General features: G+C 37.0%; 1 protein-coding gene across 3 annotated transcripts; it reads right to left on the reverse strand.

The window, feature by feature from the left end:
* Positions 1 to 352: 352 nt before the first annotated feature.
* On the reverse strand, positions 353 to 23,495 carry G2E3 (G2/M-phase specific E3 ubiquitin protein ligase). 3 transcript variants are annotated; one of them, XM_039552338.1, is made up of 16 exons: positions 23,423 to 23,495; positions 20,625 to 20,676; positions 19,019 to 19,116; positions 16,992 to 17,093; positions 14,769 to 14,893; positions 13,550 to 13,715; positions 12,766 to 12,872; positions 11,591 to 11,707; positions 10,638 to 10,762; positions 10,399 to 10,531; positions 9,596 to 9,718; positions 8,152 to 8,462; positions 7,325 to 7,506; positions 6,992 to 7,164; positions 5,024 to 5,223; positions 353 to 4,444 (listed from the first exon to the last, which is right to left on the reverse strand). In XM_039552338.1, the coding sequence occupies exons 2-16, from the start codon at positions 20,659 to 20,661 to the stop codon at positions 4,212 to 4,214; spliced, it is 2,232 nt and encodes a 743-aa protein (XP_039408272.1). In that variant the 5' UTR covers positions 20,662 to 20,676; positions 23,423 to 23,495; the 3' UTR covers positions 353 to 4,211. The 3 variants fall into 3 exon arrangements, with proteins under 3 accessions (XP_039408272.1, XP_010390216.1, XP_019139095.1); XM_010391914.4 differs by lacking the exon at positions 23,423 to 23,495 and having other exon boundaries at positions 20,625 to 22,999; XM_019283550.3 differs by lacking the exons at positions 16,992 to 17,093; positions 19,019 to 19,116; positions 20,625 to 20,676; positions 23,423 to 23,495 and adding an exon at positions 15,582 to 16,985.

Here is a 23,495-nt window from a genome sequence, read left to right on the forward strand (position 1 = left end):
AATACGACCACCTCATAACTAACTGAAAGGAGTGATGTTTCAAAACCAGGCATCTAGCTACAAAAAAAGTAGTGAAATTTTAGTGAGTTATCACAACGGAATATAGTCACGAGTTTGCTTTCCTCTGCCTCAGGACGCACAAGCCCACAGGCCCGCCTCCCTTCATGCCCTTACAGCAATCCTGCCGGGGAAGAGCCCCACTCGCCCTAGCTCAGCTTTCGATACAAAGGTACCTGGGTAAACATGCCATATACACCTTTATATAAATCTATAGGTACACAAATTAAACTGCAGAAAATAGTGATAACACTTGTAGGGCTAAACCCTATTAAATCAACAAAATAAAACCACGGACGCTACATATTTAACCTTTTATTGCACTTTGAATATATACATAGTATTTCCCACAATTACAAATTATTTGAACACTGATGCTACACCTGCCATGTAAAATGTTGCTTGAAGATGCAACAGTTCAGGCACTGATCCTGCAGTTCAAGTTAGAGCTAAAAATATTTACAAAATTACATTTTCTTGCATAACATTCTACATACCGTAACTTTAAAAAAGAACATTGTTTATGTAATACAAAAATCAGAGGGTTACATTGTAGCTTTTTAACAAATATCACCATTTGGAAAATGATCTTCTGTATACATATGATTTGACACTTCAGAAGTTTTTGCATGTTAATTTTTCTTTTGTCCAACTAGAAATTGCCTTAGGTAAGAAACGGTAAAGTTTGAGCTTTAAACACGTTTTACTATATAATACAGATTCAAGATACGATTTTCAAATTTATTTTGCAGGCTTCAAAGTTGCAATTCCTTCAATTAAAATCAGATTTTTTTTGATACTATTTTCAAAATGCATATGCAGAATGTGAGTGTGAATAATTAACTAATACTCTCGGAAGGTATAAAATCCTCTGTTTTCAAATCCCAGTACTTAACATCTTAATGAAAAAAATCAAAGCTGCAGCACGCAATGGTTTAGACTTTTACTATGAACAAATATTTTTCTCCTTTGGAATATATTTCACTCTTAAACCAGTTTAAAAGGCTAACAGCTTTTCTGTAAGCATCCTCTGAATGAGTAAAAAAGCAAGTCACAGAAATTTCTTATTCCTTGGCTTTTCAAACATAGAGCTAAAATACTTCAGGGTGTTTTTTTAATTATATGTGCATTGTTAAGGAGACCGTACTAAACCCACTGATTATTGTTTAGTAGAAAATTATCACTCTAGAAAATAAATAGCTTATTTGATGTGCTAATTCCAGATGGAAGCTAAGGGTTTGATGCACAAACTGTGGGGTGAAGTTCTTTGGCCAAACACAAAAAGGACTGCAATAGTTCTTTAGTGGTGCTGACAAATCTTGTAAAAGATGCAGCTTCTATAAGAATATATTTAATACACAACTGATGCATATCAATTATTCTCCCTGTGTTACAGAAATACTGAAAGTAAGCAATCTCCCTAGTTGCCAGGTGTGCCTCAGGTTATGTTTATGTAAAATGAAAACTACCCCATAATATTGCACTTCAGTGATCTGCTATAAAAAAACCTATGGCCCTTATAGCTACATAAATTGCTCTTACAATTTCAAGACAAGGGAGACCATTCTGTATTTGGAAGTTAGCTTATTCAGTGGAATTCTAATGAACAGTTCAAATAAATTTATGATTGGTCTACATAAATTAATGCTGAAAATGAGGAAATTCCTTTCCATATTCCAGGAATACAACTTGAATATATTAAGTATTATACTGGAGTGTCTAGATAGAGCTGATCAAACAACAGAAAAGGAAAGACAACTTGTCCTGAATGGGTACATGTCAGTATTAGAAAATGGGAGCAAATTCTGTGGAAGAAAAACTCTTTCAAGCAATATTACACATTGTGTGATTTTACAAATTCAGTGTTTGGATATAGCATTGTATAGCAGATAGTTTTAAAAGTTAACATTTTTTACACCCAACATATAGGTTAATTCTGCCTTTATATAAAAACCTTTCAACTGTTGAGTTCAAAAGTAATGAGCAAAAAAGGTGTGAACGCTATTTTTGTAATCTCAGGTATGTTTTGAAGGCTTATATTCACATTATTTTATTATTTCTTTTTCCATTGAAGGTCTTAAAATGCAGTTTATTTAGTTCCAGGTTCTGAACAATTTCTCTTGTCACTGCAGGTACCAAAAGTCCAAGAACTGTCCTTCAAAATTACTCACATTCTGCTTGCTACTTTTGTAATTTCTGTATTTTTCACATGGAAGAATAATATTACAGAACATATATATCTCTAACTAGGCAAGAAAAACAAATACTGCACTGAGTACACTACTCATTTTTAAAGTATAATATTATATCTGCAGGAAACTCATTACATTTTAAAAATACAAACATACAATATGAATCCTTATTATGTAAACAAATTTGTGCCAAACCACTCCCTATAATGGCAATAAACCATTCTGAAGGCTAAGAATACAAAGCATTTATTGGCAGAATGAGAGTCAAAAATTATGCAAAGATCAGAAACACAGAATATTATTGGAGAGAAGACACTGAGAAAATGCTGAGTATATAAACAGTCAAATTACATTCTCCAAGAGATCATGCACTTATTTTAAAGGAGACTTGAATATGCTTTTGGCCAATAAGCAAAATCCACTGCTAATGCTGTCTTAATTTCTCATACTCTTAAATTTTTAATGACAAGACTGATGAGATTAGATTGTTCTAGCCATTAGAAGTAGTGAGAAATGTTTGATTTAATACTTGCAATAATTTCCTTAGACTTTCTATTATTTTTTCAGAAGCACCTATCCATTTGTAATTACTGTGGATGTACTTTCTTGCGAAGGTATTCAAATATAAAGCAATCCTGCTTATATTTTCAATTCAAACCAAGCTATATTAAATAAGAAAGTATATGATTACTTTTCAGTATTTTGAAGAATGTGGATACATACAGATATATACAGATACATATGTATCTATATTACATCTATAGCACAACTGATGTTCAGGACACATAGTACAGGTGGTCAAAACTGACAGAGGGAAATAGTAATTTCAAAACAGAGAGCAGCATACATTTAAAAAGAACATACTTAAGTGTCCTTTTAATTTCATAGTTTTAGCATTAGTAACATTAAAGTGTTGCTGTGTAGGAACTTCACTACTTAACTTTTACAGCTTAATGGCCCAGCCATTTATACAAATTACTACAGCACTAACATATATTTTATACAGTGCTCAGAATTCATCTAAGATTGAACAGAAAGAGTTTAGAACAGAAGCTAGAAAAGTATCAGGCCCAGACAAGATTGATGGTAGACTGCCTTTAGTTTAACTAAGAGCTTTAGAGCATGGTCGTAGGAAAATACTGACTTTAATGGAAGACGAGTTTACATATTCTAATGAGTGACAAACTTCTTTTCATCCTCAACAACATTAACTCCTATATTTCGCCTTGAAAGACCAGTTATTGTTGCATGTTCAAGATTTTATTCTGATTTTTACTATTTTGGCTCTATGAGTAATTAAAAATGTATGGAAGTAGAATGCAGAAATGTGCGAATGTCAAAGATTTTGTTGAACAGAGACAAGTTCAATCTGATTGTGTTCTTGCGCTGCATTATTTTGCCTATGTTTTCTCCAGACCTTTAAAGCACTAGCCAAAACGACTGTAAAACTAAAAGTATTTTGAATTTCCTAGGTTTCTATGAACCATTGGAATGTAAATGAATCAATACAAAACAATTACTGAAAAAATATACATGGAATTAAAGAACTGCATCACAGCTTTATGCAAGACAATGCTCTGTAGCAATTATCTTCAAAATGTACCTGATTTGTTTTTGATAAATAAGTTACCTAAGTATTTGATACAATCCATATACTTACCTGTTACAGAGTTTGGTAACATTTCATACCTGTCTACAGCAAAAGCTGACATTTAAACTACTTCTGCAAGAGATGGCTGACTCTTAAAGTTGACTTCAAAAGGAAAATTACTGAAAAAATAAAAGTTTTTTTTAATTTGGAAATTGTATTCTATCTCATAACATTACAACTTTTAGCATAATTCTGGGGGAAGGGTCAGAAAATACTAAAAGTATGTTGTCCAAAAATACAGTAGCGAACTGAAAGCAGATGTTCCTGCAGAAAACTCAAGTTTCCAACATTCAGTTTAACAGCAAAAATACTTACTCCCCTTCAACTCTTAGTGTGTTTCTGATGGTGAGCTCCATTTTATTTTTGAACTGCTGATATGTCTTTGTTATAGGAAGCTCTAAGCAATTAAGAAGTCTCTTTCCAATGGGATACCTTATATGCAAAAATTTAATAGTAGGTTCAGGATCAAAACCAATGGATGGTATGTAACAGGAGCCTGTTACGAAGAGCAGAATATCCTCCAATGTCACTACAGACTCACCACCTAAAAAAATGGAATAAGTTTTTATCATTGATTGTCTATTACACATAAACCATTAGCCTGCATGTTAAGTGCTAAGAGGAAAAAAAAACCCACATGAAATCAAATCAATATGCTGAATAAACATGCAGTTATATGGCCACCTAAGAAAAAGTTTAGCAAGAAAAACCCACTTCAGTTAATTCTGAAAAATCTTAAGTGAATACAAAATCCTCTTCTGCAAGAAAAAGATAGAAAACAGTGGTCTTTAAGACTTTACACAAACTATTTAATAAAGGATTTTTCTGTATCACTTAGGTTGCGTGTTGGATTATTTTTTTAATTCACAGGAGTCCTAGATCCAATCTTTCAGGTATTTACCCCTCTAAAGTTTTGGGCAACAGTTTCAGAAATTCTAACTAGTAAGAAAGAGGGGGAAGAAGGAACAATTAGGAACTGATAGTGACTACAAAACCTTGATTTATTTACCCTACTGAACTCTAAAAAAAAAAATCAAATTCTGTATGTACACCAGCAACTAAATAGCCTGCACATGAAAGGGGAGGATTTTGAAATTAAAAAAAAAAATTAAAAATTACTTACTTTCCACATCTCGCAAATAGCCCATCCAAAAACCAGCACCTTTAAGTTTATTTACATCTGATGAGGAATGGATTGTAAAGAGATCACAAATAGTTTCCGCTGAAAGTCTTTCGGGTTTGTGGCACAATATGCTAGAGAATGCATCTGGGTGCATTTGCATTTTCTCTAGAACGCCAAGAGTTTTCAAACCCTGCCTAAAACTAGGAGGGGAGGAAAAAAAAAGACCATGCATCAGAACTCTGCATTTTATAAAGCTGCAAGATGGGATATAATAAATCTTCCCCATCTGCAGTCTCTGTACCTTCTCAGTAAAGTTACACAGTACTCCCATTTTATCTCGGAAAATGCATTTAACTTTCATTTTAACAATCTAAATGTTTCTGTGGAGCTTTTTGTGGAGATGAAAGAAATACCAGTGGTATGTAGAAATTAACCTTATTTCCTGGTACTTGATTGTGCAAGGTTTACTTTTATATGGGAACATAGCAAATCTCTTTCTTACAAATAGCTCTTTGGAAAACAGTTTAAATTTCTTGTCCATAGACAAAATGAGTTGTCTTAAAAGATAGCCTTTGCTTGGGTTTTGCAGTCTGCTTGTGCTTACATGCTATTATTTCTCCCTGTGCCGAATGCAGATAAGCAACATCCTGGGCTGTACTAGGAATTGTGTTGCCAGCAGTTCAAGGGAGGTGATCTTTTTCTCTGCTTAGCAGCAGCAAGGCCACACTTGAGTGCTGTGTTCAGTGCCAGACTGCCCAGTACAAGAGAGATATAGACATACTGGAGAAAGCCTGGCAAAGGATGACTAGGATGATTAAGGGACTACAGCATAATCCTAAGAGGAGAGGCTGAGAGAGCTGGAACTCTTCAGCCTGGAGAAGGTTCAGGTGGAATCTCAACATGTAGAGGTATCTGAAGGGAATGTGCAAAGAAGTCAGAGACAGGCTCTTTTCAGTGGTGCCCAGTGGCCTAGAACATTTAACAGCTAAAATAACCAACAATCTAGTTACTCTCAGTCCTTGATAGTGACAAGTGATTTCTTGTTCTACTCACTTACGCACATCTTATGTCCATCTCCCAAAATGCACAAAACCACATTACCGCATAAACAAATGGGCTAATTATTAAGTTTTACTTTTTAGCTCACTAGTTTTAAAATAAGATATAGATTGTTCAATCATGACAGAGGACCTTGGCGGAAAGACTAATTGCTCTGACCTTCATTAAAAAAAAAATCCTCACATTAACAATTAGTTTTCATAGCTCTTGGAGATTGAGTTGATTCAAATTTGTCAAAGATAACACTATATTTGAAGTTTAAATCAAGCTATGCTTGTTGGAAAAATTAGCATCCAATACATTTTACCAAGCAGATGAAGAATGCGAATTGGAAGTAAGGGCAGAGACCAATCAAAGAACAGTCAAGAGCTGCAACTTTTCCAGCTAATGAGGTCATCACTACCTCACAGAAACATCAATGCAATGCCTATGTTCTAAGCAGGCCAACTTACACTTGTTGACAGTATTGCACTCCTAATGGCACAGACAAACTCCCTAATTAGAACTCTGGAAAACTCATTTGAATTCTAAACATATGTTAAACATTTCTAAAATGTAAAGATTCTAAATTTGAGCAATTCTGAATTAGAAATGAACATAAGCTAGAGAAATTTTATAGTGCAAAGGTCTTTGTGATGCTGTAGTTTAAAAACTGTGAATCTGCCTTCTTCATAAGGTTGAAAACGGAATGTGACCAAGGAGAAGTGGAACAGAGCAGATATGCAGAGAAATAATTTCAGTCTTTCAGTTTAACTACCTAGTTAACAGTTGCTACTTAATCAACTGAAAATTACAGTACACTTCATTGAGAATAAGTGAGAACATGTGAAAGTTAGTTTTAGCAACATATTAATTAGTATTTCAGTGAGGAAAAGAACCAAGAAGTTTGAAAACTCAAACAAAACAAACCTTTCTAAGGGTAAAGTAATTCTCTTGATTACATGATAGATCAATATGTCATTCACCAGCATGTTCTTATCACACAAAGCTGTTACAGGTCTTAAACATCCAGCAGCAGTGAGGAATTCACAGCAGTCCTGTAGTGTAGACTGTAGGCTGGACAGACTATTTGCATATTTTATCTGCATAAAAAGATAAGTCAGGCCGTTGTATACCACGTGTACACACATATATGCGAAAAATAAGCTTTTTGATTTCAACAAAATTTATACTCAGTAAGTTCTTCTTTATCTCCAAATATAGTCTTGAGCAAGAAATAAAATGAAACTTATTGCATGTTACCATTTGTATTGTTTGTGCTACATCAACATCAGCAACATCTTCCAAAGCTGGCTTCACATTCTCTGGACCGTAGACAAGGCAATCGAACAGTGTTTTGGAAAAGAAACCAGGAGATGGACCACCATGAACCAGAGAAACCGCAATCATTTTACCAGCTTCAAAATAAAGATTTTCTTTTACAGCTGCAAATAGAAAAATGTTTACTTTATATGCATAGAAATGATTTCTGATCCTCATTTCATAATAGAAAATGTCATAGTGCTTTTTTTTCTTAATGACTTTTGCTGTCTCCTGATAGTTCAAACTCTAAGATGACATTTTTACATAGGCGTATCACATTCTTTTACACCAACTCTTCACCCACTATCAAGGTTTGGAAGATGTAACTTCCTCTTCTACTTTACACCCAATGCATATTTAATTCTGAAACATAAGAACTCAAAGAAGCTAACTTGGGGTCTTTGGGAAGCATGCTATGAGAAATAATGTTCTAGAAATTTGAGGAAAGAAAAATAATTAGCAGAGAAAGTGAGTCCGGAAGAAAGAAATTCACTTAAAGAGAACAAATACCCTAATTAAAAAGTTCCAAGTCTAGTTATATGCTGTATTTTTTCCAAGGTTGTCATCAACTTCTCCAACTAACCCAAAATTTTTAATTACAAATCCACACACCATCCCCCTTCAGAATTGAAAAAGTAAAAAAAAAAAATCAAACCCCAATTTTTATCCTTCAGGACTACACTTGTGAACTGACACTCATACTGGCTGAAGATTAAAAATTAAGTTATATACTTCTCAATATGTTTTTCAACCAAGCAACCAATTACCTTGAAAATCAAGGGCCAAGTTCTTTCCAGAAGAGCCCTCAAACAATGATGAATTCTGAAGGTGAAGAATTAATAATTGGAAGAAATGGTATTTTGATGCAGCAGAAGTATTTGTCTTTGATCTATTTTTGCAGTTTGAGAAATTTACTTCAATGGTGTTTGTGGGACTGAAGTTGCGCTGTCTAAATCCTTTTAAAGCATTACTCCAAATACTTTCTGCATTGATGTTAAGTCTTGTTGTTTTTGTTTTAACTTGTACCTTTAACTCCTTCAGTATATTACAAACTTCCCTTCTTTGCTCTCTTAAATGCCTATAAGAAAATTGCATGTATTTTCAGATGAAATCTATGATTCATAATCAGCAACAGTTCTACAAAAAACATTTTAACAGTCTATTAAGGAGAACACTTCTTTAAACACTGTGGCACATTCAGGTATTGCCTAAATTATTAATTATTAAAACATTTAGTATAGAATTAAAAAATTTTAACACTGTAGTGGTAAGTTTAAATATCTCTTAAGAACCAAAAAAAGGAGGCAGAAATAATTACCCTGGCATAAAGAAAATAGTGATTTTCTTAGTACAGTGCCAAACAATTCTCATACAATGATTCGACATTTAAACAATCTGAATGAAACAAGTGAGAAATTAAGAGTTTACCATTTTACATTAAAGATGTTTTGCAACCAAATTAGAAAAATCTTTGTCACTATAATAAAAAATATATTTGAGTGGGAAGAAAGTTCTCATTTAAAAAAACAAGATGTTTCCTTTGTTTTCTAACTTCCAACCAAAACTATCTCAAATACCATATCTACTAGAAATAACTTACTCCCTCATCAGAATTTTTAGCACATAAGGCAAAATCCATAAATTAACTACTCACAAGAAGATAATGAATTTTATGTCCTTAAACTGAGTATTTTATATTAAAACATGTTGTTTTAGCACTGACTTTAGTACAATCATGAACTATTCATACGGTACAAATACAAACACATTTAAAATTTAGGACGTCTAATTAGAAGAAAGCAATTAGGATTATTTTTATTCCCTATTTTCTAAAGAACGTTTAGCCATGCATCAGTAAGGGCAAGTATGCATTTCTGGGTTTGGATCCCCTCATTACCTAACCTACAAATTCTCACTAGGTTTCATTCTTTTCTCCTCGTGCCCCTCTAGCATTTAGAAACAGCAGAAGTCTCTCTCAAGCTATGACTTCAGGTTGTAAGTGTATATTGATCTCATTTTTGCAGTGACTATAAACATACACACACACAAATATATAGGGATACTATATATACTCACACAGAGAAATACATATGCACACTGTATATACACAAACACACACAGAGACCCTCCCCCCTGCATGTTCTGTAGGAAATATAGTATAAAGCCATGTGCTAGATTAGTCTTCAAAATAAGAAAAATAGAAGAAAATACTTTTGCGTCAGGGACCAGCTCCTGTTTGACTTCACTGGAGATAAGGACGTTGTCATTCTGTCAGATGCTGGAAGTTCTAGGTGTGAGCAAGGTGACAAGTTCTGGCACATTATCTTTGATGATCTGTAAGACAAACCAGTATTTTAAGAAGAGATACAACTAAAGAATACATGAACACTTCCTATTTCAAGGTAGCAGTATAGTTTCCCCCTACTTCAGCACCGAATCTCATTTGTATCTTCATTTCCATGAAGTCCACCAGTGCCTGAACAACAATTTTAAAAGTAACAATTCTGTATTTTATTCCTTGGTGGCCTTAGGATCTGTTTTTAGTTGCATCTCATACATTAGACGAAAGTCCTGACTGATACAGTAAGCAAAAACTAAAAGTATTAGTTTCTACAAACTTGAGAAGTTTTTATTACAGCAGAGGAAAACATTAATATGAACATCTCTAAGTCAGACTTCTAGAACACTCTTAAAATGGAAAAAATACCAATAAGCAAACAATGCTTTGCCATTTGTATAATCTAAGTTACCACTAAATTGTTGAAATTCCTTTAACAAGGATCTATCCTTACCAACTAAAAAGTGGTTTACATGCCACCAAATCCAAATAACTACAGCAAATTTCCAGAGCTCATGGCTTACTCAGAAAACTTCAATTATTAAACTTTACTCCAATTTAATTTGATTTGCAATTAAATGTAAGTTTCTGCTACAGAATAAGCCACCATTTCCTCATGTTTAAGTATTATTTTATGCAATAATCAGTTTCTGCGAGAAAACAGAAAATTACACACTGGAGTAGAAAATTGCGTGGAGATCCAGATGATTGCCGAGGGGACTTTGGAGGTGGCTCTTCCAGCAAACAAGTCGTCCCATTTGTCTTTTCAGAGGTAGCCAAAGCACGCTTTTTCCGTTTGCTATACTTTCCTGTACGATTACATTATATTAATTTAATGAATTTGCTCATTGTAAAGTATACTTACATAACTTAAAGTTATCATTTAAGAAATCACTGTCACATCCATAACTTTACCTGATTTTGCAAAGATACTTCTGCATTCCATGCACTCCCAGTTTTGCTCCCATGACTTCATAGACGAACAGGCCAAATGAGTCCCACGAGAACCGCAATACTGACAACGCTTTATTTCCCATTTACTAAAATTAAAAACTTAAGTATTTAGAATTAGACAGAAGAACGAGGCTAATTAAAACAAAGAATATTCAAAAGTAAGCGCAATCCAGACACTAAACCAACAAAGCATAACTTTATCAGTCTGGTAGAACAGATTCTAATCAGGGAGACTTTCTTCACACAAGATGTACTCATACCTGGCCGCAACAAGAAAAAAAAGCTACTTATGTTCCAGCACCTTGCACTGAATGAGGGTATTAGGGTACTCCCCTGCCCTGAAGTCCATAGTTTGTGGGCACTATTCTCTTCTCATGCTGCTAGTCAGCAAAATCCTCTGTGTTCTATGGGTATCCATCAGTCAGCTTTTCCAAATGGTAATTCTTTTAAAGGAGAGCTCTCTACAGAAACATTCAAACTACTGACCTAAGTCTACTACTTTAACAATAATTTCTTGTAAAGGCTCTAAGTATTTTAACACTTCTGAAATTGCTGAATTAAAACTCCAAATGATACATACACAACATTCATTTACACACATGCTATGTTGATGCACAAATTCTGCTTCAGCCTGTATAAAATGAGGACAAGGACAAGGTAACTGATAATCCATTAACTTTTGCTGTCGTGGCTTTTATAACCAGATTAAGTTAGAGAAATTTAGTATTGAAATATGATTGTAATGAGTAAAACAAACACATTATCTAGACAGTGTGCTGGCTTGATATTAAAACCTGATGCTGAAAAACATCAAAGCATTTAAGTAACTAAAAATAATAATAAATAACAACAATGAAAAACACATCAAAAAATGATTCCATCCTAAATTATACTTTCCTGCTAAAGTATCATACCTATCAGGTTCATTATAGTCTCTTCCTTTCTTACAGAGACATCTTTTAACATCACAGTGTTGATAACAATGCAGTAAGTCTTGATATGCATTTTCTTCAAGTTCCCAAGATGCATCCCTATACACAAGGCAGAAGATTGGATATTAGAACTGATTTATGATCGTTTCAATGGGTTACTCTATATTTTGAAAAATATATATGCAATAAACACATGAATATATTTCAATCATGTCATGTTCTATGTAACAGACAACAGAGAGGGGGAAGAAAAGTCTAGTAACTAAAATAATACTATAAAACACACAGACGGACTTCTTGCACAGTTACTTTGATTTCAAGTATTTATTATTTTTCACATGACCTCAGTGCACATTTTCTCTGTCTCATATTATTCCCTTTTTTCTCTCACAGAAAACAAGGATATTTGTTTAGGCAGCCTACTCAAGTTACCGCCGAAACTGGTTTCATGAATGGTAACTCAGAATGTTCCAAACCAGTACAGCAAAGTTCATCAAATATTTTGACTCTTCTTCCTCTCCAGAATCTTAAGCTTCTGCCTCAAGAGGGAATTAATGGTGCTCTCTGAAAAGACTAATAGTTATTAAGGAATACTACTTCTAACAAAGAAGCATCATTCTGATCTCTTTCTATCATATTTTGAGCCTCATCAGGTTATAGAAACAGGAAAAACGGCTCGGAATTTTGGAAGCAGGTATTACAGCAAACATAACCTTTGCAATCCCTTGGCAGAAGATAGAAGCTGTATGGCTGAGTAATCAGTCAGTTACAATTCTGTCTTGACAGAAATTCAGATAATTAAACTTGGGCACAGAAAATACACTTCTCAACAATCCCTATGTTAAGGAAAAATTATTGTATTTAAGAAGTGCTTTTATCTTTTAATTGGGTTTAGAGTTTAAGTTGAATGATGGCATTAAAAATGACTTTTCAGAGCTTCCTGCTTTATGTTTGAGATAACTAATTTGACCTTTGCCAATTTTTATGCCTATCTAAAAGGACACAGGCCACTCCTTACCAAACTGAACAATCCCACAACTGAAGGTAGAACTAACATTTCACATATTAATAGTTGAAGTTCTGTAGAATAAATCAAAATGTTTATAACAGCCTGTCAAAGTTTTCATACAAGAGTGATTATTAACAAAATTACTTACCTTTCTGGAATGTGTATGCCCATTCTCAACATTTCTTTTTGAAATTTGTCCTTGTTATTACATACTGTGCACCTAAAGAAAAATATCCCAGCACTCAAAGCTTGATACTGTGTCAAGAAAAAAAAAACACAACAAAAAAAACCAGACCAATTATTGAATTACTACCATCCTTAAGATGCCAATAAATTGTGTCTTAATATTGAGAAACATTACATTCACGGATACTGTCCTGACACGGGTGTTTAAGCTAGTATCAAACTGTGATATGACTTGACATTAAAGCAAATGGAATGGATTTTCTCTTCCTTTAAAGGAAAGGGCTCATACGCTAGAATAAGGTTCATAAATGAAAGCGCCATCCTTTTCAGTCAACCTCCCCAGATCCAGAGTAAGTTTACAAAAAGAATGTTGTAACTTTTTCTAGTCCTGGATTTAGTCAAAGAGAACTGATGATGGATATAGTTTTGGCACTCAGATTCTGCACATAACAACTTGCAAGAAAGCAACGACATAGGCTGAACTTCAGTTCCTAAAAGTAGTAAAGGCATACAGTATATATCATACATGCAGAAACATGGAGGGGCCATTGAGGGAGAAAAAGCTAACAGCATTAAAACCCCAAAATCCTTTTGTGTCCATAACACAATTTCAGCACTGTTCTTCAAACCTAGTATGTTTCATACCTACTATCTACACTTAACACTAAGCAATTGTTCCATTACTTTTTAAACAGAAATGTGATCTCCATGGATGCAAAAAGAATGAAAGGGAGAACCTGTATTACCTGCAAGCATTCTCGATGAAACCAAGCATTTTTACAGCAAGGACTTTTCAATACAGTATACACTGGAAGATGTTCAACCAAATCCAGGCATATTGTGCACTGTGAAGCTCCTCTAGGTTCTTTGTCCGTAAACTTTTGGACTGGTCTATGTTCCCAACAGTAAGATCTAAAAATAATAATTTATGGTTCCCTTAACAAAATAACATTTTAAGAACCTTCTTCATAAAATTTGAGGACAGTAAAATTAATTCATTACTCTATTTTTTATGAATAAGTGCTATGCAACAAGCTAAAAATGTAGACATACTGGTTTTGGCTAGGCTAGAGTTAAGTTTCTTAATAATAGCTTGTATGGTGCTGTGTTTCGGATTTGTGATGAAATCAGTGTTGAAAACACAGTGATATTCTAATTATTGCCAAGCAGACCTTGAACAGAGACCAGACCTTTTCTGTTTCTCACTCCTTCCCACCAGTGAGCAGGCTAGGGGTGCACAAGGAATTGGGAGGTGAGACAGCTGGGGTGGTTAACCCCAACTGACCTAGGGGATATTCCATACCATACATCCAAGAAATGCAGCTCGAGAAGAAACTTCTCTGAAAATGCCTTATCTTTACATGCACTTGAGGTAATGTGAGCCATTTTTATTAAGTGCCTGCTGGACTTCATCCACCCTAAAACTCAGCTCATAATAAGGAAAATGCACTCAAGAGTATTTTGACTACAGCCAAGATGCTAGACAGATGACAGTAAAAGAAAACATTTTTTAGACATTTGATATTAAGCCCATTTCTCCTGCAGTCCATCTCTAATAAACTTGGAAACACAACAAAATGGCAGACAGTGTGTTTTTACTGCTGAGATGTATAGGTAGGCAAACCTCTGCCATTTCAACAAAGGCACAGGAGAGAGGCAAACAAAAAAACCAAATCAACCATTATGCAGTTTATTCCAGTTCAGAATTTACTGCTCAATTTTATAAACAACTCAACTACTTCTGTAAGCATAAAGTCATATTTAAAAGTGTTGAGAATTCAGTTTATAAGTATTAGGTATGCAACATAACTGTTTGACTTCCATGTCTTCCACAAATAGGGTATTTTGTTCCTAGATAATCTGATGTCATTTGTAACTAGCAGCCTATCCAATAATAAGCCATGAAAGAAACCCAAGTTACGTCCGGTATAAATATAATAAATTGAAAATGGAAAAACAACTCACCTGAAGTCTTCCATAAACTGGAAAATGCATTCCCTTTGTAACCCACAAGGAAAATGGTAACTTCGTTTGCATTTAGGAGCTACACATCCAATCGAAGCACCCTTTTTCTTACAGATATTACATTTCTAGAAATAATTTTTTTGGGAACAGAATATTAGCATCTTAAATACAAGTAAAATTACAGGAATTAAACCAATAGAAAAATTACAGAAAGTGTGTAAGAAAGAATAGCAGCTCATAGATTATAACTGTGACAAGACTAATGTGGTTTAGCTCTGTTACCAAGAGCAAACATATGCAGTTATTTCACAGACTTTATGTATTGGTTTATATGCATATTGTCTTGTGACATGTAAGCTAAAATACGAGCTATTTTATCAGTACCTATAGTTTAGTTGCATCTATAAATTATTTACTGTCAGCTTCAAGCTCAGCACAATGTCATGAGGTATTATGAAAGTTTAATTCACTCTTATTTATCTGCAACATACCCAGAGAATAAAAATAGTTGCAAACTGTAGAGGCCCAGGGAAGCTGACTTCAGTTCTGGGATGGATTGTAATGGAGCATCCCTGCCCCCCAGGCCACACCGTGATCTCAGAAATGCTCGGTAGGCTTCAGCCTGGACAAACTGTACTGGACTAAGCCTCTCTTGAGGTTCATCAGAAACACTGTATGTTCCCAGGAACTAACACGCATCTCATGAGCTCCTGTTTTATAACAAACAGCCTTGGAAACTTATTTTTCTTGCCTGAATAACAACCCAGGCGGAGTAGTATTTTTGTTACTGAAACTTCAAAGAAAGTTACCAACCCGAACTGCAGCCAGGATGTGCTAACGGTGCCTTCCCGGGCTAGCACGAGGTGCTGGCACCGAGCAAACTTCTGCCTGCCCGAGCGGGGCAGATGGAGACTGATCCCGGCGCGCGGGGGAGTGGGCGAATCGCCCGCACGGGTTCGCCTCGCTCTCCCATGTCTAGCGCGCCCGAAGGAGGTAGGATAAAGCGGAAGGACTCCTTGTGAGGAGGAGGAGCAAAATCCATTGAGCAAGCTGAAGCCACGTGGCTTGCGGGGGCGCTTTGTAGCCCTGCCAAAGGGGTGTGGAAAATGCACAGTAACCAATGATACATCAATCAGGGGGTGTTACAGAGGCGGGGAGAAGGGATTACAGCAAATGGGGAAGGGGTAGGCGGGGAGAAGTAACAGAGACCAAATAGCAACCGAAGAACCTAGATCTCTCTGGAAAAGCAGCCAGATATGAGAAATATGGGAAAGGGAAAGCTGCAGCTAAAGGTAAGGCACGGATTGCAGCTTTTGGGGTGCTCCCTGTAATTTCAGGGATTTTAGGCTGTGGTTCAGCTGAACCTGGCTTTGGCCATGGTTCACCGCAACAAGGATGGAAAATTACTGTAACTAAAGCCCACTCTCTGTGACCCTATAAACAGTGGTCCAAAGTGAGACCTTAAGAGCTTTCGATTCCCAGAAGACAAGGGGCTAATGTGCATGTCTCAAGCACTGATAACCACATGGCTCTGGAGCCAGCCAGGGACTGCTGGCAGTAACAAAGAAGAACTGCTGGTGATAAACCAAGGACTATCGATATTAGCACACTGTGAGAAAGAGTAAGATTTAACTGGAACTGAGGGCCAGGCAGAGATTCACTTTTTTGTGAGAGAGAACCACAACACAGCACAGTGCAAGCACAGGAATGTGTGGCGGGAAGTGCGCATGGACTATAGGGTGGGATTAAGACCCCCAAAGCCCTCCAACCCATTTTCAGAAAGGCCTGAAAGAACAGACTGCTCATGATAACTAATTTACATAGAAGGCAAGAAATCTACCTTCGGGGTGGAAAAACCTATCCCTAAAAAGGTACCCCCCAAAAACCCCAGGCTAGTTTCCATGCCAAGTGTGTAATTTACTAATAAAACCTTCTGATCTCTTGTCAACCATCTGATACTCGTTATTCCTTTTGCCCAATGAGCATTTACGAATCTTAGGTGCTTCCTTCCCCTTAAGGGTGGATTGTTAAAATTTCTGCAGGGCTTTTTCCTTGTGGCTTCCACAAATCCAATATACTTGTTACTTAAACGTAAAATTTAGATGTTAGAATGGGCTCAGCACATTGTCCATTGGAGAAAGAAAACAAACCCCACGGGCAGTACTAAGAGCACTTAAAAGTAACTTTTTTCCCCCTTGTAAATACCAAAGACATCATTCTTACCAGTTTTGCAGCTCTGTTTACTTCTTTTCTAATATCTGTGATTAAAAATCCATCCACACCTTCATCTTCTTCCCCTCTCTGCCAAATGCCACTTGACATCAACTAAGAAAACAATTCAATTTAAAACATTCACCTACCTAAAGATTTAAAGTTACATACACTATGCTTGTCAAGAGAGAAGTTTAGTCTAAAAAGCTCATATGGAAACATTTTAATGATTAAAAAGCTGATACAAAACATCTAGGTATTTTTGTCTGACATGACAATAACCAGTAACATGAAAAGAAATATTTCATAACATCAATGTATTGTATAATACTGTATGGTCCGAGACAGTGTATTTTGCCTTCCTTTTTGAAGTATACAGACTATTCAGATAATTGTCAAACAATTACTTTCAGCATATAAATCTTCAGAGGAAGTAAAATTAAATTAGCTTAGTTAATATGAATGACAATTGTGCTGTGGAGATAATGAAACACAGTAGGAAGTAACTGTACTGAAGTGTCACCTAAGAGGAAAAGTAATTCACTTTAGAGGAGATTTAAATAAACACAGAATCAAGTAACTAGGCAAATCAGAAGAGCCTGATGATAATTTAAAGTTAGGCAGCTACATTACAATCTTCAAATAACTGAAGAGTTTCACAACTTGATGCCATCTATGTTCTTTACAATCTCTAATTTCAACATAGCACCATTTTAACTAGCTTTATCAATATTTTAGTCAAATAAATGTAAGATTATATACTCAAACATAGTAAATATATTTTTCCAACTGTGAGACATTTGGCAAAAATAATTAAACTATCACTAATGGGTTTCATTGTAGAACTCTTTTCTTATATAACATATACTATATTTAAGTAAAATCACAGGGCTTTGCTCATTTTTCAAAGTAGAGACAACAAGATGTAAAAGATATTGTGATGAGCTTCCTGCAGTTAAAATATCTTGTAAGTCATAAGGCTCAGTGTTGCATGCATGCCTTTTCCTAGCTTTTCATCAGGATAGGACTTTTTCCTATAATTTGATATGGCCTTATATAGGAGACAAAATTACCACTAAAATAGTATAATGACCTATATTTCCTTCCAGCTGCTTAAAATTTCTTTAAAAACAAATATTTCTATCTTTATGCAACTTCAGAAAACCTCCACTCTCCTTAGTTTTTAAAGGATTCAGTATCTAAACTATTAAACCATTTGCAATCAACACTCTTTGAAGAACTTGTTAAGAAAACATACCCCCTACATTTCTTCTGATACTAGACACTTAGTTTAAAATTTGGGGAGAAAATTAAAATTTTATTTATTAACAAACAAAAACCTTTTTTTGGTAAAGTAGCCATATTATTCTAAAGACCTGTGAAAATTTAGAGCTTGAAAGGTAGTTTAAGTATACCTTTAAGAATGTGAGTTTTGGAAAATGTCAAGGTTGGTAACAAAAGCTGCAGGTTATATCCACAGCTTTGTTTAAATTATAAGCTTCTACTAATTAGTGATACTGTACTAACATGATCAGCAGAGTACATATAACTTAACTGAAAATTAGGACTTAAAAGTGTTACAATGTCCTATGTAATGTCAGAGAACAGCTCACAGCCAACAAGAATAAGAAATGAGGAAAAAAGAAAACATTTCTGTACTTTTTCCACAAGGGGTGGAATTTTCACATTTCAAATTTTGAAACTCCACTGTTGTTATGGAAGTAGGTGCAAACTGTTCCCCTTGTCTTAATATGTACCTTTCATTGCTATTTGCTATGATAGGTTGGGAGAATTAATGAATTCCTTTAAATGGGCCACAAACAGAATTCAGCTTTGAATAAAGGCTTGTTGGGATTTACTTATTTTATCTGCTGCACCTGACAAGTACAAGCCTTCAAGGCTGTGAGTTAAAGCTCACAGTTCAAGCTTTACAACAAGAAAATCGTTACAACTGGACAGGTTATCACTATTAAATACTTACTGCACATTTTTTTTTCCAGGTAAAACAGAAAACTCCAAGATCAACACCACACACTTACCAAACAGTAATAATGAACAGTGAGATTGTATTCCACATAGATCCTTTTTTCTCCATACTTTTCAGGGCAGTCATCTGTCCGTCCACAGAGAACACAGACTAAAATGTAGAATCATGTTTATAACCACAGTGAGTGTACTGGAATTACTATGGATCAGCTATAGAGCAGTAGCTTTCACCTCTTTTAATCACATGCAATCTTCAAGTAGATTACTGGATAAAGGACAGTAGATATCCCTTTCCTTAATGTTGAATTTTATAGTAGATACAGAAAAATGTACTATTTGTTCCTCCTCTAGTTACTAGAAAGAAAATACTTAACCAGCCTGCTGATTCAGGAGAGGTCTATCAGCCAAGCTGAATTCACAAAGCAGACTGTGCTCCCAATTGAAATATTCTTCCCAAAACACCCAAAGAGAATTGTCAAATGGCCAACAATGTCCAGGTGCATGTGAAATGTCACCTAGTTGTTTTTAGTACAATACATAAAGTTATCCCCATATTAGAATCCATGAATCAACCATTTCTTTGTCTACCTATGGGATAACATTGGTGAAAAGCATGTGAATAGTGCCAAGCCATATGCTACCACAGTTTTCAAAAACACTTAACAATTTGAGACAACACTGCATTCAACTAAAACCTTGAGGATTTACCACTTACTGAAGTTTCTAGCCCACTAACATAGTTCCATGGACATTTAACAGCTTCCCTTCAATTCCCAGGAGACATATAAAATACATTTAAAATATTCTAAGATCAAGAACAGTCACAGTAGTGACAAGAATAGGGTTAACTGCTTCAGCCTAAGAAAGTCCTGAGTGGTACTTCTCAAACACAGCTGTGTTATTTCGCTGCTAAAGTCACAAGGTTACTTTCTTAAAACATCTGCAGAAAATACTATTTTAAAATATTCTAATCACAGCAAACAAATGCAAGGAAGTTTGTAAGTTATTTATTTCTTTTTCATTTCCTGAGACAAGTGGTGGTTCCAACACAATTTCACAGAATGGTTAGGGTTGGTAGGGACCTCTGGAGATCATCTGGTCCAACCCCCTGCCAAGGCAGGGTCACCTAGAGCAGGTGACACAGGAACTTGTGCAAGTGGGTTTTGAATGTCTCCAAAGAGGGTGAGTCCACAACCTCCCTGGGCAGCCTCTTCCAGTGCTCTACCACCCTCAACGTAAAGAAGCTCTTCCTCATGTTGAGGGGGAACTTCTTGTGTTTTAGTTCATGACCATTGCTCCTCATCCTGTTGCTGGGCACCACTGAAGAGTCTGGCACCATGCTCTCGGCACCTGCCTCTGAGATATTTATATGTGTTAATGAGATTCCCTCTGTCTTCTCCTCTCCAGACTAAACAGGCCAATCCCCCTCAGTCTCTCCTTCAGACTGAGATGCTTCAGACCCCAAATCATCTCTGTGGCCTCTGCTGAACCCTCTCAGGAGGTCTTTGTCTTTTTTGTACTGAAGAGCCTCAAAATGGACACAGTAATTTGATTCTTGGAAACTCACCTGCTCTTTGAGCCTAAATAAAACAAGTTATAACTAGCATTATATATGCAGATTAAGTATTTCTGAAATGATTTAATAAAAACTTTACTCACATGTACTTTGAACATCAAAATTATTTGGTTTACTCATCCTGAGTTCTTCTGGCTGTCATGCAAAAGAAATGAGGTATTAAATACATCCAGTACATTAATGAACATTATATACCTCTTTTATGTTTTATTTAAACCTGAAAAAAAAAAGCGCATAAACTCAATAAACTAAAAGCAGGATTAGGACTTGAATTATAATTATAATTGAATTATAATTGAATTATAATTCAACTGTTATTGTGAGAGATAGGGGTTCAGAAAGCAGGATGCAAATGTCCAGAAAAAAAATTCCTAGACCAATGAAAGATACAGCAACTTTTACCTATCTCCCCAAACTAACAAACAATATATTTTATTTTCAGAAGAGAAAATAAAGTCCAATGAAACACCTAGTTATGTACAAACTTAACTGTACAGAAGAGTTCTTACTTATTTTAAGTGTCAGAAATAATGGCTCACAGACCATCTATGGAGTAGCTGTGACTTCTGCTCAAAAAAAGGTTATACTAGTACAAAGAAGTTGGAAACAAAAACTAGCTGTGTAGAGTAGTGATGTAACTATGAATATAGTCTCCACTCTTTGGAGAAAATGCAGGATCCTGGCCTAATCAGAGAAATCCCAATCCACAAAAAAGCCAAACAGAAAAAACTCCACCCCAAAAAGGGTGAGGAATCCAAAACTGGGACATGCATACAAGGGAATTTACACCATGTAGGACTATGTATTTTAAATTCTGAAGTGCAAAGTAATTTATTTAGAAACACTGATCTAACTTGCATTTCTTTCAAACATCATGTGAACTGCCCTCCACTGTGTGCCATGCCATGCACCCTATCCCACCTTGGACAAAAAAAACCCAACCCAAACCAAATAATCCCCAGTTTCTTCACCACAGCACCAAGATGATGATTCTTTCTCAGAATCCTTCTAGGAACACATCTGTAGGTCTCTGACTTGCCTTCCCTTAGGAAGCTGAAGAAGGCATTACCTAAGTTCTGCAAGCCAAGAATCATGGGTGATTGCCTGAATCTCCAGGCTATATCTCAGGTAGGCAAACAACTCCCTCTCACATGCTGAAGCAAACAGGGGAGCAACCAGTAACAAATCCAAGGTCCATACCAGATGCCTGTCAGACTGCGAGCTATGCGGTCTGGTATTTACAGTTTTGATGACTGCCAGATATCAGCTTCAGGAACAAACTTGAGGCTAATCCAAACTATTGCAAATAAAGCACTGTAGCAATTTTACTGGAGATTTAGGGAAGGAGAATTGTATTGAGAAAGGAAAAGAAAGAGAGGCAGAAGTCTCAGGCACAAGGCAATTGCCTATACCACTAAGAACCTGAGTAGCTGCACGAAAGACCTTGGCCAGAAAACAATCTAAAAGGAAAACAAACCAAAAAGCACCGCCACTAAATTAGGTGATGAGGCTTCTAAAGACACACCGAACTGACAGTCAAATGAAATAAGTGATTACTGTTTTCCCAGAAACACACTTCCCTTTTCCTAAAGGAATAAATATTCAAAGGGAGCAAAAGACAAGCACAGAGCTCACACACATTCCCTTTCTTCAGGATTTCCCCAGGATGGTCACTGTCAGTTTCACCATTCTCAAGCTCCTGCGGTACTACAACAAAGAAGCTACCTATACACGGCCACACAAGCCGTTTTGGTAGAAAGCCCTACAGGTCGACAAAGCACATATGTGGCTGCAAACAAGAAAACCACCTTCCCACCTTTCCTTGGCTCTAGTAAAATAGAAAGGAAAAACCAAACAGCTACACCACCCCCACCCCTAATTCCTTCTACTTTTCTCAAATTCTTTCAGGGAAGTGAATCCAAAGTTCAAATTTACAAGTTAAAAGATACACGGATCAACCATTGAGGCTCCCTGCATAAGTCCTATAGGGCTTTTCACAGAACAAAGCAATTCCCATCAGTCTGTTTGCAAGACAGGAACGAACACATCATCGCCCAGTGTCTAGAAAACTGGTGTAAATAAAATGTACCTACTTTGCCTAAACAGGCTAGAAAAGTCCTCAGAGTGGGTGTTTAGATTTTGCAAAATTCTGTAATTTTTTACTGCTCCAGAACGTAAGGCATTTCAGGATTGTTTTAACTACATGTTGAAAAAAGAAAAATCGAAGCCAGCCCCAAGAGGCACGGTATCAGGCACACGTTCCCCCAGCACAGGAACAAAGGAACCCTCCCGGAATTCATTTGTGCACGCTGTGTGTCCTGAATTTCCACACGGCGGGGCCTCCAGGTCACCCCGCGGTTACTGCCCGGCTCCGTGTCCCGAGAAAAGAGCCGTCCCTCGGCATCCAGCCCCCGGCACGTCCCGAGGAGCCCCGTGATGGGGCTCAGGCGGCCGCGCCCCCCCGCGCCCCGCAGGGCTCAGCCGCCACCCCCGCCCGGCACAGGGGCCACGGCAGGTCCTGTGCGCGACGCCGCCCGCTCCCCTCCCGCGGCCGCACTGCCGCGTCTCCCCGGCATGCCGCCCGTCTCCCCGGCATGCCGCCCGTCTCCCGCTCGCGTGGAGCTGAAAGGGAGCACGTTCGCTTTGGTCAGCGACTCCCGGAGCTCCTGCCCCTCCGAGCGGCGGGAGCCAAGCAGCGGCGGCTCCCCAAAGCACGGGCTGGGAGGCTGCCGCACGTCGCTCCCGGCACGGCGCAGAAAGGGGCTCCCGCCTCCCTGCCCCGGCAGCCCACACAGCCCCCGGAGCGCCCCACCGCCCCTCGCGGCCCCTGGCCGGGCGGCACTCGCCTCCGCACGCCGCGGAGCCCGGGGGCGGCACTCACCGCTCAGGCCGCGCCGCGCGCCAACCGACGGCCGATTCAAACCCCAACATCCGCCCCCTGCCGGAAGCGCGGC

The sequence above is a fragment of the Corvus cornix genome, chromosome 5 (assembly GCF_000738735.6).
Source record: "Corvus cornix cornix isolate S_Up_H32 chromosome 5, ASM73873v5, whole genome shotgun sequence".
In the NCBI taxonomy this organism is placed as follows: Eukaryota; Metazoa; Chordata; class Aves; order Passeriformes; family Corvidae; genus Corvus; species Corvus cornix.

What these genes read in the sequence shown, in the direction of transcription:
- G2E3 (XM_039552338.1), bottom strand. Translation starts at nt 20,661, where the DNA reads ATGAGTAAACCAAATAATTTTGATGTTCAAAGTACAT. An exon ending in TTCATCGAGAATGCTTGCAG is followed by an intron (nt 12,873 to 13,549) that starts GTAATACAGGTT and finishes TTCTTGACACAG; the next exon opens with TATCAAGCTTTGAGTGCTGG. An exon ending in GACTATAATGAACCTGATAG is followed by an intron (nt 10,763 to 11,590) that starts GTATGATACTTT and finishes TTTTAATTTTAG; the next exon opens with TAAATGGGAAATAAAGCGTT.